The sequence below is a fragment of the Musca vetustissima genome, unplaced genomic scaffold, assembly GCF_032173495.1.
Source record: "Musca vetustissima isolate MV318-11 ecotype Yass unplaced genomic scaffold, APGP_CSIRO_Mvet_v1 utg5860, whole genome shotgun sequence".
Taxonomy (NCBI): Eukaryota; Metazoa; Arthropoda; class Insecta; order Diptera; family Muscidae; genus Musca; species Musca vetustissima.
Window position 1 is genome coordinate 146,863 of NW_026878953.1, and position 18,223 is coordinate 165,085.

At 35.7% G+C, this 18,223-nt stretch overlaps 1 protein-coding gene and 1 long non-coding RNA gene across 2 annotated transcripts in view; both read left to right on the plus strand.

The window, feature by feature from the left end:
* LOC133323752 (uncharacterized) overlaps positions 1 to 4,299 on the plus strand; it is a 34,812-nt gene extending 30,513 nt beyond the window's left edge. The window contains exon 2 of the long non-coding RNA XR_009754095.1: positions 4,179 to 4,299. This is a non-coding gene — a long non-coding RNA (uncharacterized LOC133323752). The remainder of the gene's footprint in view (positions 1 to 4,178) is intronic.
* Positions 4,300 to 5,354: 1,055 nt separating this feature from the next.
* LOC133323746 (UPF0047 protein YjbQ) overlaps positions 5,355 to 18,223 on the plus strand; it is a 37,032-nt gene continuing 24,163 nt past the window's right edge. The window contains exon 1 of the mRNA XM_061532668.1: positions 5,355 to 5,765. Coding sequence (XP_061388652.1) covers positions 5,534 to 5,765 — 232 coding nt within the window. The 5' untranslated portion in view covers positions 5,355 to 5,533. The remainder of the gene's footprint in view (positions 5,766 to 18,223) is intronic.

The window sequence follows — 18,223 nt, forward strand, 5'->3', positions numbered from 1 at the left end:
ATTACATCGTTGTCATCGGCGTAGGCGAGTAACATGTGTTGTTTGGTGTACAGAGTGTCATTTCTGTTCACCTTTGCGTCTCGTATGACCTTTTCCAGCAGGATGCTAAACAGGTCACACGACCAACTGTCACCTTGTCTGTATCCTCGTTCGGTATTGAAGAACTGTTAAAGTCGGAAAGTTCCTATCCGACTTTAACAGCTGACCTTGTGCCACTTAAAGTTGTCCTGCATAGCCGAATTAATTTTGCAGGAATGCCGAACGCAGACATGGCTTTAAATACCTCTGAACGGATAGGGCTATCGAATGCGACTTTATAGTCGACGAATTGATGGAATGTGTCGATGTGTTTTTCGTGGGGTTTTTCTACGATTTGACGCAGAGTGAAAATCTGGTCAATGGTGGTTTTGCCAGGTCTGAAGCTGGATTGGTATGGTCCAATAATGTCGCTGACCATTGGCTTCAGTCATTCACACAGTACGCTGGATAGCACTTTATATGCGATGGGAAGGAAACTTTTTCCTCCATAGTTGGCACATATTGTCTTTCTCCTTTTTTGTGCACGGGAAACAGGATGCTGAGGTTCGAATCATTGAGCATGCATTCCTCCAGCCAAATTGAACTAATCAGCTGGTGAATGCTCCTTACCAGCATCTGACCACCAGACATGAATAGTTCGGCTTGTAACCCATCGGTACCTGCTGCTTTATTATTCTTCAGCCGATTGATTGCTATTCTGACCTCGTCTTGGCTAGATGGTATACACTCTACTCTATACCGTCATATATTTATTATTGGTTCTGGGGTTTTTCAAAATGCTCCTTCCAGATCCTCAGCACGCTGTCTGTATCTGTCACCAGGTTTCCTTCTTCATCTCTACAGGAGGATGTGCCTGCACCAAAGTCTTCTGTTTGGTGTTTTACTCGTTGGTGACATTTTCGGACTTCATTCTGACTCCTGTACATCTCGATTTGCTCACGTTCACGATTTACTTGTTCTTTCTTCTTTTTTTCTTTTCTCCTCTTTCCTTTTCTTCGGATAATTCTCCATCACGTTACGTGTTGCTACTGTATGCAGGGTTGCCCTATACGCTGTGTTTTTCACATCAGTAGCATTACGACACTCCTGATCGTAAAATGGATTTCTTGGTGGTGGTTTTTGGTACCCAAGTGTTGCTTTTGCTGCAGTTTGTAGGGAGTGGACAATTCTTTGCAATTGTGCTTCTATACTATTATCGGGACAAGAAGTGCTTTCGTCAAGCAAGTGGGTAAGTTGAGCGTAGTAGACCTCGGCTAACTGTTGTTTTTGCAGCTTTTCGAAGTCGAGTTTCCGTGTTGTGTTAGATCTTTGCTGCAACATTAAGCCAAATGCGAACCTTGGCAGCTACAAGGTAGTGGTCCGTATCGATATTCGCTCCTCGGATCGATCAAACATCTAATACATTGGATGAATGCCTTCCGTCTATCACAACATGATCAATTTGATTTCTCGTTGCTTGATCAGGAGAAATCAAGGTGGCCTTGTGTAAATCAAGATGCTTAAATCTGGTGCTGCTAACTACCATGTTTTTGCTACCTCGAAGTCAATCAACCTCATGCCGTTGTCGGAGCTTCCTTCGTGAAGGCTGAATTTTCCAACGGTGCACTATAGGTCAAAGTGGCATTTTTTGTGGCCAAAAGTCATAAAATTTAAAAAAATAATTGTATTTCAACCAGAATAGCTTTCTTAACTTTCTGAAAGAATAATGGAACATTTTTTTTTAGAAATTAACCCTTTAAGTCATTAATTTATTAACTCTTTGGGGACAAAAATAATTTAATTCATATATTTCATAAAATTTTATTTATATATATATTCTTATTAATGTGAATAAATAAAATTATGGAATATCATCACATGCAGGGTCGTATGCATCGTTTCGAAAAGGTTAGGTATGTTTGATGTTTGTGAAAAAATTAAAATTTTTCTGTTGGATAACAAAAGTTAATGTAAACAAAAACAATTCCGGCGGTGTCGAGCACCAAGGACACCCCTCCACTTTAATACGTCTGTGACTACATATATTATTTAAATGAAGTCCGTTTCATTTTCTAAATCTAAGTCATTAAGAATATTTATATAATATGTTCTCATCATGTGATCTGTCTTCATATTTAACACTAGAACGCCGAAGGCGGTCATTTTGACTGCTTTCCAATTTCAAGTACAAAAGCAACTGTGCATTTAATGACACTTTTTTTTAAAATTTGGCGAATTTTTTATAATAAACGTAATTCTATGAGCTACAAAAAGTCACCAAATTTTAAAAAAAAGTGTCATTAAATGCACAGTTGCTTTTGTACTTGAAATTGGAAAGCAGTCAAAATGACCGCCTTCGGCGTTCTAGTGTTAATAGTTTGATTCTATTGATGAATTGTAATCTCTGAAACAGTCAAATTTAGTTTTGAGATTCGAGAATTTTGACATTTTAACACTTTAATCATTTCAAGCTTTAACGTTTTTACTGTTACATGCGTTTGATTAAGCTAATTGATTATTAGAGGATATTAAAGGAATCTAATGTATCCAAGGCTCTAGTAAATATATCTTAGATGTTATTCTTTCGGTTGCTCTTACGAGCGTGATGTAACCTATAGCAGCATCTTCTCCAAGAACCCCTAATGGAAGTACATGAATTTGTACCTTTTTCACAGTAGCAATCATGGACAGCCAAGAATATTTCGTCAATATTAAATTAGCTGTTTCATAACAATAAGTTCGAAATATGTTTAAATCTAATGAAAACTGACATAATAATTAAATTAAAAAAATGTTGAGGCGAAATATAAGATTTACCTCTACTCCAGTTATTTCAGATTCAAATTAATTCGCGTTTCAGTAAATGGTTTAACATACAAAAATGGAAATAATTAAAAAAACCCGCACAAATCCGCAAAACCACATTAGGTTATTTAGATTAAAGACGGTTCAATAAACAAATATCAATTTTTATTTCAATTGCCAAACGTTGCCCACGGATTTAATGCTTTCATAACCTCAAAGTTTAAAAATTTCTGCGATCAATCTAATGTTATGCTTATTTTAATACTATTTTTACACATACACATATGTATAAATACATTTTATGATAAAAGATATCGAATACTTTCTTATTAATTCTTTACTTATAGTTATACTTTTATTTTATTTCCACTTTAAATCTTAACAAGTAACATATCAAATTAATAAATTTTTTATGATATTTTAATAATCCACCTTTGACAGCTTGCCATATAATGGTATAAGTGATTATGCAAAAACAAAATTAATTTTTATTTGTTTTGAAGTGTTCCTTACTCGATTGTAACTCAAAAGAAGTGATAAGACAATGTGTGAAATTCGACTTTTGGCCAGTAAAATGGTCTGTTTGACCTATAGTGCGGTGGGGCGAAAGATATATTCCCTTTCGATTGTTGCATTAAAATCTCCTAGCAGAATTTTAATGTCAAGGCTAGGGCAGCGATCATATGCTGTTTCTAGGCGCTCATAAAATATGTCTTTGGTCTGCTCATCTTTGTCTTCGGTCGGAGCATGGGCGCAAATAAGACTGATGTAGAAGAAATTCGCTTTTATGCGGATTGTAGCAATTCGCTCATCTACTGGAGTGAATCTGGAGACAAGGCCTTTTATTCTCCTGTTGACCATAAATCCGCAGCCAAATTCATGTCTCGTTTCATGGCTACGCTTTGTATTAGTCTTGGAAAAATATTTGTTAAAAAATCCTCGCTTTTCTGTGGTCCTTGGAAAAAATATTTGTTAAAAAATCCTCGCTTTTCTGTGGTCCTTGGAAAAAATATTCTATTAAAAATCCTCGCCTTTTTGTGGTCCTTGGAAAAAATATTCTTTTAAAAAATCCACGCTTCTTCTATTTACTGAAAAGAAATTCGTTGAACCCCTTGGCGTACAAGTAATCTTTTTGGGGTACTCCGTCACGTATACTTTATGTCATTACTTATACGTAATCGCAATTTAAATCATTTTCTCCATTTCTTTTAGCAGTTTTTTTCTTTTATTTTCAAAATTTATTGCTTGCATCTTTAAAAATTTCTTTCCCCCGTATGCATTTATTTCAGGACAACTGCATAATCTGACTTTATTTAACCCATTTTTGTTCTCCGTTTTTTCTTGTTTTATTGCAGGTGTTCTGCGTATTTGTTTCCTGGTGAAACCTATGCCAGATTCCCCAAAAGATTTTCACAAGAATTGAGAGTGGTGTTACTGCGAAAAGAAAGATAAAGCAGCAATAACCCAGAAAGCGAACAAAACAACTTCGAGGAAAAAAATAAACCAACAACAGCAACAGCACAGAAATCGAAAAGCAATGATTTTGAGAAAATAAAGGCAGGCTAAGCCAGGAAGCGACGAAAGAAACAGAAACGTGAATTGTGGCAACTGGAAACAGAACTGAGCCGAAGAGAACTAGAAAAAAAGGAAGCTACTGGAGAAAAATCCTTTATTCACCAACAAAATAATCCACTTAAAAAAAGGAACCCTCTCTCCCTATAAAAAAACGAAACGAACGTGCATTCCGCAAAAAAGTAGCATTTAGGGAGTTGCCGGAGTGTCGAGGCACTACTACCTTTGAATGTAATTACATTACCATTTCCCCACCTTTACACACACATACACACGGAAAAAGGGACCCTAGGAAGTTGCTTCCATTGTTGTAATTTGAAGTTTGAGGAACCGAAACAACAACAACAAAAGTGAACCATTTTTTGTGCAATTTGTTCGAGTTAATTGCTGGTTAAACACGTCCAAACAAAAGGGAGTGAAGTGGTGTTGCGAACTTCGTCAGTTGTGCAGGCCTACAGTTTTCTTTTTTTCTTTTCGTTGGTCATAATTATCGCTGAAGACCAGCAACAACAACAACAACTGAAGGAACAACTACAACGCAACGACTACAACTAAATACGGGCATAACGCTACTGTTGCTGCCGCTGTTAGTGGATTATCAACGACAAACAACAACACCAATACCAACAACAACAACATCAACGTCATAACAACAACAACACAGCCGACATTTCAACAACGAAAACGCCTGGAGTCCTTCTCCTCCCCCTCGGCATCAAGTAGTAAACAAATCGTATCGCACCCTTGTCCCGAGCTATTCTTATATCAAGACCCAGCAGAGGTGGTTATCATCGCAGCCCCCAACAGCAATCCATTATCAACAGCGGCAGCAACGGCAGCAGCTTCAGCCACAGCCTTAGCCCCAACCCCAGCCACCACTTCCACCACCTACGCCACAAACAACCCGGTCGACGCCGCTGATCATCTGCCAGGACAAACAGCCGCTGCGCCGCCGCCGTCGTCAAAAAGCACACGCAGCCGTAGCCATAAACAACGCAGTAACAGTACCAGCATCACCACGAATCCTCACGGCAAAAGCGGTTCATCGACAGCGGCAGGCCATTCCGGCACTGCCACGAATATTAAACAGAGCGCCAGTCGCAACAGCAATATACGCAGTTCATCGTCGAACAGCACCATGGCCTCGTCGAATCATCGAGGCGGGGGCGGTGGCGGCGGAGGGGGCGGCGGTACAGGTGGTGGTGGCGGTCACGGGCATGCCGGTTCCGGTCTACAAATCGGTTCGGCGTGGTTTCAGCGCAAAATCAATCTACGACCCCAGCATCGAGGTGTTCATTTAGTGACGGAGGAGATACTGCGACAAATGCCCGAACTGTCACAATTTTCGGTGGGATTATGTCATGTGCAAAGTGAGTAGAATTGTATAAATATTTTTGTATATGTATGTATGTATGTTTGTTTACTTAGGACAAATAGTTGATATTTGAAAAGAAATATCCATTTTCATTGCCATTGTCTGTGAAAAGAGGCAGCAAAAAGAAAAAAAAACCAAGACAAAATAGGGCTTTTAAAAAATATTTTATATTTTTTTGCTGCTTATAGTTATTGTTATTATAATCTGAAAGCTATTTTTATACTCTATTGTATATTAATATTTGTGATTTGTTGCCAGTGTCGTAGCCTGGAATAAATTTTGGGTGGGAGAACATCAAGAAGTCATGGCCTTTGAAAAGAACAAAATTCATTCATAGAGAAATCCACAAAACCTTCGTCCAGATAGCTGACTTAAACAAGTCCAAAAGGTCGATTTATAGAAGTTCAACAGGCCATTTTATGGCTCAAGAGGCCTCCTTATCGAAGTCCCCAAGGTGTTCTTTCAGAATGTATTCATATAGATATCCGTAAGATCTTCTTGTAGTAGCCAATAAAGTATTTTCGTAGAAGTCCAAAGGTCTGTCTGTAGAAGTTCAAAAAGTGTTCCTTTAAAAGTACTAAAGGTCTCATTAAAGAAGTGCAAAAAGTCGACTATATAAAAGTCATAAAGAAGTACAAAAAGTCGGCAAACAGAAGTCCACAAAGGTCGTATTATAGCTGAAGAGGTCTCCTTTATAACTACTTCTTTTAGGAGTCCATTAGGTTTTCTTGTATAAGTCATAAAGATCCAAAAACCATCTTATAGAAATTCAAGAGGACTCTTATAGCTCAAGAGGTTTTCTTATTACTGTTCAGTAGATCTTCTTAATAAAGCCCTAAGGCATTCTTACGCCTTGTTGCGTTATTTACAAAATTATTCTTTAAAAAAATCATAAAGAAATCCAAAATGAATTTTTAAATGTCATTTACAGAATACTTTCTTATAGAAGTCCACCATGTCTTCTTATAAAAGTCGAGAAGGTCCTCTTATAGACGTCCTAAATGTCATTTACAGAAGTTCACAAGGCCTTCTTATAGAAGTGAGCAAGATACTCTTATAGAAGTCCACAAATGCTTCATATAAAAGTCCAGAAGGTCATCTTATAGATGTCCAAAATATATTATTTTATAAGTCCGGAAGGACTTTTAATAAATGTCAAGAAAGCCTTCTTAAATAAGCCTACCTTTCCGTATTCTAGAAATCCAGAAGATCTTTAAAAATGTACGCCTTGTTGGGGTTCCTACATAAATATTCTAAAAATCTACGCTTTCTTGTGGACTCTACGAAAATATTCTACATAGAATCTGGTCCTCTTATAGACGTACTAAATGTCATTTACAGAAGTTCACAAGGTCTTCTTATAGAAGTCCGCAAATTATTCTTACAGAAGTTCACAATGTCTTCATATAAAAGTCCAGAAGGTGATCTTATAGATGTCCAACATGTATTATTTTATAAGTCCGGAAGTGCTTCTAATAAATGTCATGAAACACTTCTTAAATAAGCCTACATTTTCGTATTCTAGAAATCCAGAAGACCTTCTTTAAAAATTTACGCCTTGTTGTGTCCCTACATAGATATTCTAAAAATCTACGCTTTATGTGGACTCTACGAGTATATTCTACATAGAATCTGTTGTGATCTTTAGAAAAATATTCTTTAAACAAATTCGAATCCGTTTTGTGGTCCCTACAAAATTATTCTCTAAACAATCCACGCTTTACCGAAAAAAATATTCTTGAACCTCCGTGGCGTATAAGTAATAATTATTCGGGTACGCCATAACGTATACTTAATATCATAACTTATTCGTAATCGGAATATAATTCTATTTTTATCTTCTTAAGAAACCCCCGGCTTTTTATAGTCCTTTAAAAAATATAATTTAAAATATCCTCGCCTTGTGGTATTCTTTAAAAGATATTCCAAAAAAACATCTTTACCCGGGAACGCCACGAAAAATATTCTTAAAAATCTGCATCTTTTGATTAGCCACGAAAAATATTCTTAAAAAAATCAGTCTTTTGAATCCATATGAAAACTGTTATTAAAAATCTGCGTTGTTCGGGAGGGCCGCGAAAACTATGATTAAAAATCTGCGTTATTTGGGAGGGTCTCGGAAAATATTTTGAAGGAAATATTTTTATTTTGAAAAATATTTTTAAAAATCTGAGACTTTCTTTAAATATTCTTTAAACAAATTTACGCCATGTTAGGGTCCCAAAAAATATTATTTACAAAAATCTACGCCTTGTTAGGGTCCCAAAAAATATTCTTTAAAAAAATCTACGCCTTGTTAGGGTCCCAAAAAATATTCTTTAACAAATCTACGCTTTGTTAGGGTCCTAAAAAATATTCTTTAAAAAAATCTACGCCTTGTTAGGGTCCCAAAAAATATTCTTTAACAAATCTACGCCTTCTTAGGTCCTAAAAATATTCTTTAAAAAATCTACGCCTTTTTATGGTCCGAAAAAATATTTCTTTAAAAAAAATTTACGCCATTTTATGGTCCGAAAAAATATTTCTTTATAAAAATCTACGCCTTTCTATGGTCTGAAAAAATATTCATTAAAAAATCTACGACTTGTTGTGATCTCAAGAAAAAAAATCTTTAAAAAATCTACGCCTTATTGTGGTCCCAAAAAGTATTTTTTTTTTTTAAATCTACATCTTGTTATGGTCCCAAAAAAATTTCCTTTAAGAAATCTACGCCTTGCTATGGTCCCAACAAAAATATTCCTTTAATCGAACAAATCTTCCTAAACCGTATTAGCGTATAACTTATAATTGCTTTGAGTACGCCGTAAAGTATACATCATGCCATAACTTATACGTAATCGCAATTTTCCCTTTGTAGTAGGACCCACAAGGATTTCTTTGAAAAATATTCTTTAAAAATCCACGCCTTATGGTATTTTTTTTTTAAATATTTACTTAAAAAATCCCCGCCGTTTTATAATCCTCAAAAAATATAATTTAAAAAATCCGCATCGTCAATAAATATACTTCGAAAAATCCACCCCTTGTGGTAGCCCAAAAAAAATATTCTTAAAAATCTTCCTCAAAAAATTAACACCTTTCGGAAAATCATGAAAAATATTAAAAAAAAATACATATATATAAAAAATTAAGTTGAAATCGTTTACCAGTTCGTATAAGTGTTGACATGGAACTAAATATGCCGATTTTTTCTTCTTTCCACAAATTACACATCAAATGTTTTCAAAACTCTTGGGAATGCTATAGTGATCGAATATCTGCATTTTGAGAGGAAAAATCGACTCCTTTTGCACTAACAAGTCTCCTACGCCAATGCCTTCCACTTCTGACTTAGGTTTTGCAAGGGGGGGAAGGATGTGTATTTAATATTTGAAATTGTGGTAGGAGATAAAATGAATTCTTTCTTCTCGTTTCTTTGTGTATCAGTTCTTTTGTCTACAAAATAATTTCTTAAGATCAAATTTTTGGCTCTATTCCGCAATTTTATATTATCTTGAAATACATTTGAGTTGATTGTAAAAACTGATAAGAATGCCAGTGTGTTTGTGACCCAATTTAATGGGTTTAAAATAAGTGTATCCATAAAAATTATTTGCCGTACCTGGGGACGTATTTTATTTATTTTTTACTTATTTCATTTTTTTTTAATACATATTTAATTATATGTATATGTCCCGATTTTTTGACATTTCTTCATGTTTTTCATGTTTCATAGCTCACAAAAATTCGCTAAAATATTTAGTGCTTTTCCCACCATTCGTGGAATATTTTCTCATATGTTGACTGTCATCTCTGTCATGCATATAGAGAAATAATATAAGTCACATCGATATTTAGCTCGAAGCTTCTTTTGTCTTGTCTTCATTTTCGCTGTTCTGTTTCGAACTTTTTTTTTATTGTAGAGGAATTTTTTAATACATTTTCTACTCTCTTTTTTTGCGGGATTATATATTAAAATACTTTTAGGTTATGTGAATGTTTATAAAATATTGTGGGAATATTAATATTATGTTTATCTACTGCATGTATGTACTATGGAGCGTATACATGTTGTCAATACTTATACGCAGAGGTGGGTGCACAGATAATAAAGCGTGAAGATCAAAACAATTTTTTAAAGAATATTTTTTCTGGGACCAACACAAGGCGTGGATTTTTTAAAGAACATTTTTTCAGGGACCATAACAAGGCGTGGATTTTTCGAAGAATAGTTTTCAGGGACCAAAACAAGGTTTGGATTTTTTAAGGAATATTTTTTGATGACTACCACAAGGCGTGGATTTTTTAAAAAATATTTGTAAGGGACCAAAATAATGCGTGGATTTTTCAAAGAATATTTTTTCATGGACCGTTACAAAGCGTGGATTTTTCAAAGAATATTTTTTCATGGACCATTACAAAGCGTGGATTTTTTAAGGAATATTTTTTGATGACTACCACAAGGCGTGGATTTTTAAAAAAATATTTTTAAGGGACCAAAACAAGGCGTGGATTTTTCAAAGAATATTTTTTCATGGACCATTACAAAGCGTGGATTTTTTAAAGAATAATTTTTCAGGGACCTCTACAAGGCGTGGATTTTTTAAAGAATATTTTTTCAGGACCAACACAAGCCGTGGATTTTTTAAAGAATATTTTTTCAGGGACCTCTATAAGGCGTGGATTTTTAAAGAATATTTTTCAGGGACCAAAACAAGGAGTGGATTTTTTAAAGAATAGTTTTCAGGGACCAAAACTAGGCGTGAATTTTTTAAAGAATAGTTTTCAGGGACCAAAACAAGGCGTGGATTTTTTAAAGAATATTTTTCAGGGACCAAAACAAGGCGTGGATTTTTTAAAGAATAGTTTTCAGGGACCAAAACTAGGCGTGGATTTTTTAAAGAATAGTTTTCAGGGACCAAAACAAGGCGTGGATTTTTTAAAGAATAGTTTTTAGGGACCGAAACAAGGCGTGGATTTTTTAAAGAATAGTTTTCAGGGACCAAAACAAGGCGTGGATTTTTTAAAGAATATTTTTTTCAGGGACCAACACAAGGCGTGGATTTTTTAAAGAATATTTCTTCAGGGACCAACACAAGCCGTGGATTGTTTAAAGAATATTTTTTCAGGGACCAACACAAGCCGTGGATTTTTTAAAGAATTTTTTTCAGGGTCCAAAAACAAGGCGTGGATTTTTTAAACAATATTTTTTTCAGGGACCAAAACAAGGCGTGGATTTTTCAAGGAATATTTTTTCAGGGACCAAAACAAGGCGTGGATTTTTCAAGGAATATTTTTTCAGGGACCATCACAAGGCGTGGATTTTTTAAAGAATATTTTTTCAGGGACCATCACAAGGCGTGGATTTTTTAAAGAATATTTTTTCAGGGACCATCACAAGGCGTGGATTTTATAAAAAATATTTTTTCAGGGACCATCACAAGGCGTGGATTTTATAAAGAATATTTTTTCAGGGGCCTCTACAAGGCGTGGATTTTTTAAAGAATATTTTTTCAGGGACCAAAACAAGGCGTGGATTTTTAGTAACTACTATTACAGTCACGCTTCATTCCAAGCAATCTTAATGTACGGACAATAAATCCATATTTACTCATAAGACCCAAATGCGGAAATTTTGTACTGCACACATGTAGACCTTGTGTTTTAACCCTCTTTTCCCCTCTAAAATTAGGTTAACTAAACTGAGACACATGTACTACAATCAAGAGCAAAAATAGAAGGCGGTTGGTTGGCATTTTTCTATGAATTTTGTCGCCTTCGTTGTCACCGTCACTACTATTTACATTGTAGTTGGTTGCCCCGCCGCCAACGTCATCGTCATTTCCAAAAAAAGCACAAACAAATCATATTACCTGACAGCCCACAAATCATTGTCACAATGTGCATGGTAATGCTTAGCAATGTACGGGAAGGGCTTGAGAGAGCTGAGAGGCTACCTACCTTTCAATATTCAATGATATCGATTTACTGGCAACAAAAAGGAAATAAAATAAACGATTTTCAAATCATAGCAGATACACAAACAATCAGACACCACCATTATAATAAACCATAAATTAGCAAAGTCACTGGGTTGGAGTGGGGCGGGGAAAAATATAGTAAATATAAAATATAGTATGTAGAGGAGAGGAATATGGCATGTTAAACTTGAGAGCTCTTTTGTGAATGGAATAAAAATAACACTCACACAAAAGGAAAATAGATATGGCAATCTTGGTAACTAAGAAATATTATTTAGAGGTCAATTTAAGAAGGTGACAGTAAAAATGTTTATTAAGTTGAGATATTGATAGGAAGAGATAAGAAATTCCATGTGCATAGAAAAAAAAGATAAAATTACTATATGATCGATCAACAAAGAGTTGTCAATTTGGATGTAAAATAAAAAAAAAAATCTGATAAAAGGCTATGAAACAGTGCTACGTATGATTGATTATTTTGCAATTAATATTCATACGCTCCAATGTACCCTTGATTACAATTAATCATACGTACGGTGGTATGAATAAAAATACACGCCTTGTTTTGGTCCTCTAAAAATATTCTTCAAATAATCCACGCCTTGTTTTGGTCCTCAAAAAATATTCTTCAAATAATCCACGCCTTGTTTTGGTCCTCAAAAAATATTCTTCAAATAATCCACGCCTTGTTTTGGTCCTCAAAAAATATTCTTCAAATAATCCACGCCTTGTTTTGGTCCTCAAAAATATTCTTCAAATAATCCACGCCTTGTTTTGGTCCTCAAAAATATTCTTCAAATAATCCATGCCTGGTTTTGGTCCTCAAAAAATATTCTTCAAATAATCCACGCCTTGTTTTGGTCCTCAAAAAATATTCTTCAAATAATCCACGCCTTGTTTTGGTCCTCAAAAAATATTCTTCAAATAATCCACGCCTCGTTTTGGTCCTCAAAAAATATTCTTCAAATAATCCACGCCTTGTTTTGGTCCTCAAAAAATATTCTTCAAATAATCCACGCCTTGGTTTGGTAATCAAAAAATTATTCTTCAAATAATCCACGCTTTGTTTTGGTCCCCAAAAAATATTCTTCAAATAATCCACGCCTCGTTTTGGTCCTCAAAAAATATTCTTCAAATAATCCACGCCTTGTTTTGGTCCTCAAAAAATATTCTTCAAATAATCCACGCCTTGTTTTGCTTCTCAAAAAATTATTCTTTAAAAAATCCACGTCTTTTTAGGGTCCTTAAAAATACTTTTAAAAAAATCCTGTTACTCACAGCAATTTTTGTCAGCCTCCATATTTTCACGCATTCAGGAAAAACTTTGCGATGTCATGGCAATGGAACTTTTGCAATAGGTCAAATAGGATTTTATTACCAGCTGGGTGGTGAAAAAGAGAGGATGTCGTTGTTGGCCCCAGCCAGCCAGCAACGCCTTGTTTTGGTACTCAAAAAATATTCTTCAAATAATCCATGCCTTGTTTTGGTCCTCAAAAAATATTCTTCAAATAATCCACGCCTTGTTTTGGTCCTCAAAAAATATTCTTCAAATAATCCACGCCTTGTTTTGGTCCTCAAAAAATATTCTTCAAATAATCCACGCCTTGTTTTGCTTCTCAAAAAATTATTCTTTAAAAAATCCACGTCTTGTTAGGGTCCTTAAAAATACTTTTAAAAAAATCCTTTTACTCACAGCAATTTTTGTCAGCCTCCATATTTTCACGCATTCAGGAAAAACTTTGCGATGTCATGGCAATGGAACTTTTTCAATAGGTCAAATAGGATTTTATTACCAGCTGGGTGGTGAAAAAGAGAGGACGTTGTTGTTGGCCCCAGCCAGCAACATCGTCAACATCATTATGAAGTTTAGACAGCTGTTTGTTTTGTTTGTTCGGCAAACTTTAATCGACAATTGAGATTCAGTCGCCTAGTTCGTTATTTGTGACAATAGTAATTGTAGGCAGCTGAGCTGGCCCCAGCTATAGGCCAGTATTTTAGTGTTTGTTTGTGTGAGTGTGTGCCACATGCAGTACAATTTCGCCGAATATTTTGTTTCCGTTTCCTTGTGAAACGTGGCTATCTTCGGAAAGTAGCTTCCTTTGATTTTCCGTTATTTTTTGCAAATTGTTTTTTGAAGGGAAGGTATCACATGACTCCCCTCACTTCCCCCACCCTTTTGACTGGCAAGTATATTGAGAATCTATTCCGCATTTGGCCACTGAACTTTACTCCAATATATCGACATGGCCAAGTGTTGTTGTACATCAATGTGAGTTTTATCCTACTTCATTTAAACTTCGAGGATCCTCCATTCGTTTTATTTTCCCCTATTTTTTTTGGTGTTTAACTTAAAGTTCCGAAACTATTTTGGGTAAGTGAAAACATTTGCACAAATCCAGATGGAATACAATTCTCAATTTACTTTGGATTTTGTTGTTGTTGATGTTTTTGTATTTTTTCACATTAGACGTTGTAAAAAATGTGTTCCTGTTATTTTGCCTCTTGTTTTTTTTTTTTTTTGTGGGAAGGGTACTTCATCCTGAGCTTGTATTTTTTTTAAAATTTTTTTTTCGTACATCCGTAAAGTGCAACAATTTTTGAAATAACATCAGTCAACAGCCATCCGAGCTATACATTCGTTACATTCTTCTTCTGCTCCCATATTCCCAGAGTATCAATGTTTATTTTTTTTATTTTATTTACAAAAAAATATTTCACACATCGTTGCTGGGGCTGCTGCATCTGACTGGCTGAACATGTTGTTGCAAGTAATATTTTATGAGAAAAAAATAATAAAACATTCACGTTGAGTTTTTGCAAATGTGAAAACTATTTCAATAAAACTCTGAAAAAAATTAGCAGGAAACATTTTTTTAAATAATAAAGGCGTGGGTTTTTTGAAGAATATTTTTCCAGGACTACTACAAGGGATGGATTTTTTTAAGAATATTTTTTTATTAATGAATATTTTTCCCAGGATTCCAACAAGGCGTGGATTTTTTTAAAAATATTTTTTCAAGGACTCCAACAAGGCGTGGATTTTTATAAAAATATTTTTTCAAGGACTCAACAAGGCGTGGATTTTTTTAAAAATATTTTTTCAAGGACTCCAACAAGGCGTGGATTTTTTTAAAAATATTTTTTCAAGGACTCCAACAAGGCGTGGATTTTTTTAAAAATATTTTTTCAAGGACTCCAACAAGGCGTGGAGAATTATCGGGAGAAAAGGAAAGAGGAGAAACGTGTTTTCAGAAAAAAGAAGAAAAAACAAGAAAAACGTGAGCAAATCGAGATGTACAGGAGTCAGAATGAAGTTAGAAAATTTTACCAACGAGTTAAACACCAAACCGAAGGCTTTGGTGCAGGCACATCCTCCTGTAGGGATGAAGAAGGTAACCTGGTGACAGATACAGACAGTGTGCTAAGGATCTGGAAGGAGCATTTTGAGAAACTTCTGATATCAAGTAGTAGCGGTGAAGAGTATACCCCACAAACAATAATAGATGACGGTATAGAGTGTATACCACCTAGCCAAGATGAGATCAGAATAGCAATCAATCGGCTAAAGAATTATAAAGCACCAGGTGCCGATGGGTTACAAACCGAACTATTCAAGACCGGTGGTCAGATGCTGGTAAGGAACATGCACCAGCTGATTAGTACAATTTGACTAGAGGAAAGCATGTCCAATGATTGGAACTTCAGCATCCTGTGTGCCGTGTACAAAAAAGGAGACAAGACGATATGTGCGAACTATAGAGGAATAAGTCTCGCATCGCATATAAAGTGCTATCCAGCGTGCTGTATGTACGACTGAAGTCAATTGTCAACGACATTATTGGACCATACCCATGCGGCAAGTCCACCATTGACCAGATTTTCACTCTGCCCCAAATCCTGGAATAAACCCACGAAAAACACATGGACACATTCCACCTCTTCGTCGATTATAAAGCCGCTTTCGATAGTCCTATCCGTTCAGAGGTGTTTGAAGCCATGTCCGTGTTTGGCATTCCTGCAAAATTAATTCGGCTATGCAAGATAGCTTTAACGGGCAGAAGATCAACAGTTAAAGTCGGAACGGACCTCTCGGAGCCCTTTAATACCCAACGAGGATTCAGAAAAGGCGACAGTTTGTCGTGTGACCTTTTTAACATTCTGCAGGAAAAGGTCATACGAGAGGCAAAGGTGAACAGAAATGGCGCTCTGTACACCAAACAACACCAGTTACTCGCCTACGCCGATGACATCGACATAATGGATCTAACATTGAGAGCGGTAACAGTCATTATTGAACAAATTGAGAAGGTGTCTGCAAAAGTGGGTCTGTCAGTAAACGGCGAAAAGACCAAGCGCAAGACGTCCAGTAGACTCGGACCAACTGTGGAACTTGAGAACTACAGAATCGAGGTAGTCAAAGATTTTATATAACCGTGGTACCGCCATAAATAAAACGAATGACATCAGTTTTGAAATTTGGAGAAGGATTGTGATGGCCAACAGATGCTACTATGGTCTGAGTAAGCAACTCAGAAGCAAGGACACCTCCCGCCAGACCAAACTCACACTTTACAAGACACAGATACTACTCGTGCTGTCATATGGATCTAAATCATATGTACTTGCGCAAGCAGATGAGGCAGCTCTTGGGGTGTTTGAATGAAAAATTCTCCGAAAGATGTACGGGCCGATCTGTGTCGACGGTGAATATCGCCGTCGAATGAACCATGAGTTTTACCAGCTATTCTCGGATATCGACATTGTTAAACATATTGAGGTGCAGCGACTACGTTGGCTAGGTCATGTTGTGAGAATGGATGAAAATGCCCCCGCCCAGAAGGCATATAAAAGCGAACCAGCTGATGGTTCACGCAGAAGGCGAAGGCCACGAATAAGGTGGAAAGATACAGTGGAGGACATGATCTTTCAAAGTGTAAAAACTGCCCAAAAGACCGACGCGCCTTTAAATCTTTTTTAAGCTCGGCTTATGGAACGAAAGTTCTGTCGCAGCTAAGTACTATTTTTTAAGGACTCCAACAAGGCCTGGATAAAGAATATTTTTTTCAGGGACAATAACTAGTCATGAATTTTTTTACCTTCAACCTTATGGCTAATTATACCCTCAACCTTATGGCTAATGAGGGTATATAGACTTTGATACGGTGAAAATGTGACTCATCGAAATATTGGTTTTAGATCCCATGTTTCTTTGGCCAAAGCTGTTTCAGAAAATTTGGAGTCGATTTGCACATGTCCGTCCGTTGCCCGTCCGTCTGTCTGGCTGGTTGGTGCGAACCATAACTCTCGAAGAGAATAACCGATTTCATCCAAACTTTGCTTAACTTCATATTTCTTCTAGACTTAGTTTTAAAATATAGTTTAGTATTAAAAATATTTTTTAATTTTTTTTAACAATTTCATGCAATGGCTATGGAATGACTCATATCTACAACCACAAGTAGATTGCTCTCATTACTAACCACCTTGTTAAGTAATGAAGACACACAGACTTTCCATCCAGTAGCCTACATATCTACCAAATTCACCAAACAGATATTCAGTCTATATGCTACATATATATGTATATACTCATATGTATTATTGACACACCTATATAGAAATGTGTACATACATACACATTTCATTGTAACATTTAAGGACTTATCGTGCGTACACGAGAGAAATATGCGTTCTGTTTAGTGTGTCAACAACCCATGAAGTTACTGTGCGTACACATGTGTGTGTGGATATTTCGATGGTGGTGCTCTGGTAGTGATGGTACAGAACGAAATATGTATTTCCTGTGCGTGTAAAGTCCTATTTGCATTTCCGTTCTAAACTTTATTGTTGTTCTTGTTATTGTTGCTGTCATTTGGTAACATATCAAAACATAAATACCTTTTCCACCTTGTTCTGATATGCAGAACAACAAATGGCCGGGCAATTGAATGTCGACTGGGAGAGGAGGGAGGGGGATGATGGGATGTGTAGTCGTCATAGTTAGGCCTTTTAAGCGTCTGAGTCGGGTAAATTGGTCTACATAATACAATATTTACATGATGTGTATAAATGATATTTGTTTGTTTATTCTTAAACCAAATGTCTTTAATTGCTGAAATATTTTTTTTGATGGAGTTGAGAATGACATGTTTGTTGTTGGTAATTTGTATATTTTTTGTTTTGTATTTAAGATATATTGTTTAAAAAATCCACGCCTTGTTTTGGTCCTTAAAAAATATTGTTTAAAAAATCCACGCCTTGTTTTGGTCCTTAAAAAATATTGTTTAAAAAATCCACGCCTTGTTTTGGTCCTTAAAAAATATTGTTTAAAAAATCCACGCCTTGTTTTGGTCCTTAAAAAATATTGTTTAAAAAATCCACGCCTTGTTTTGGTCCTTAAAAAATATTGTTTAAAAAATCCACGCCTTGTTTTGGTCCTCAAAAAAATATTGTTTAAAAAATCCACGCCTTGTTTTGGTCCTTAAAAAATATT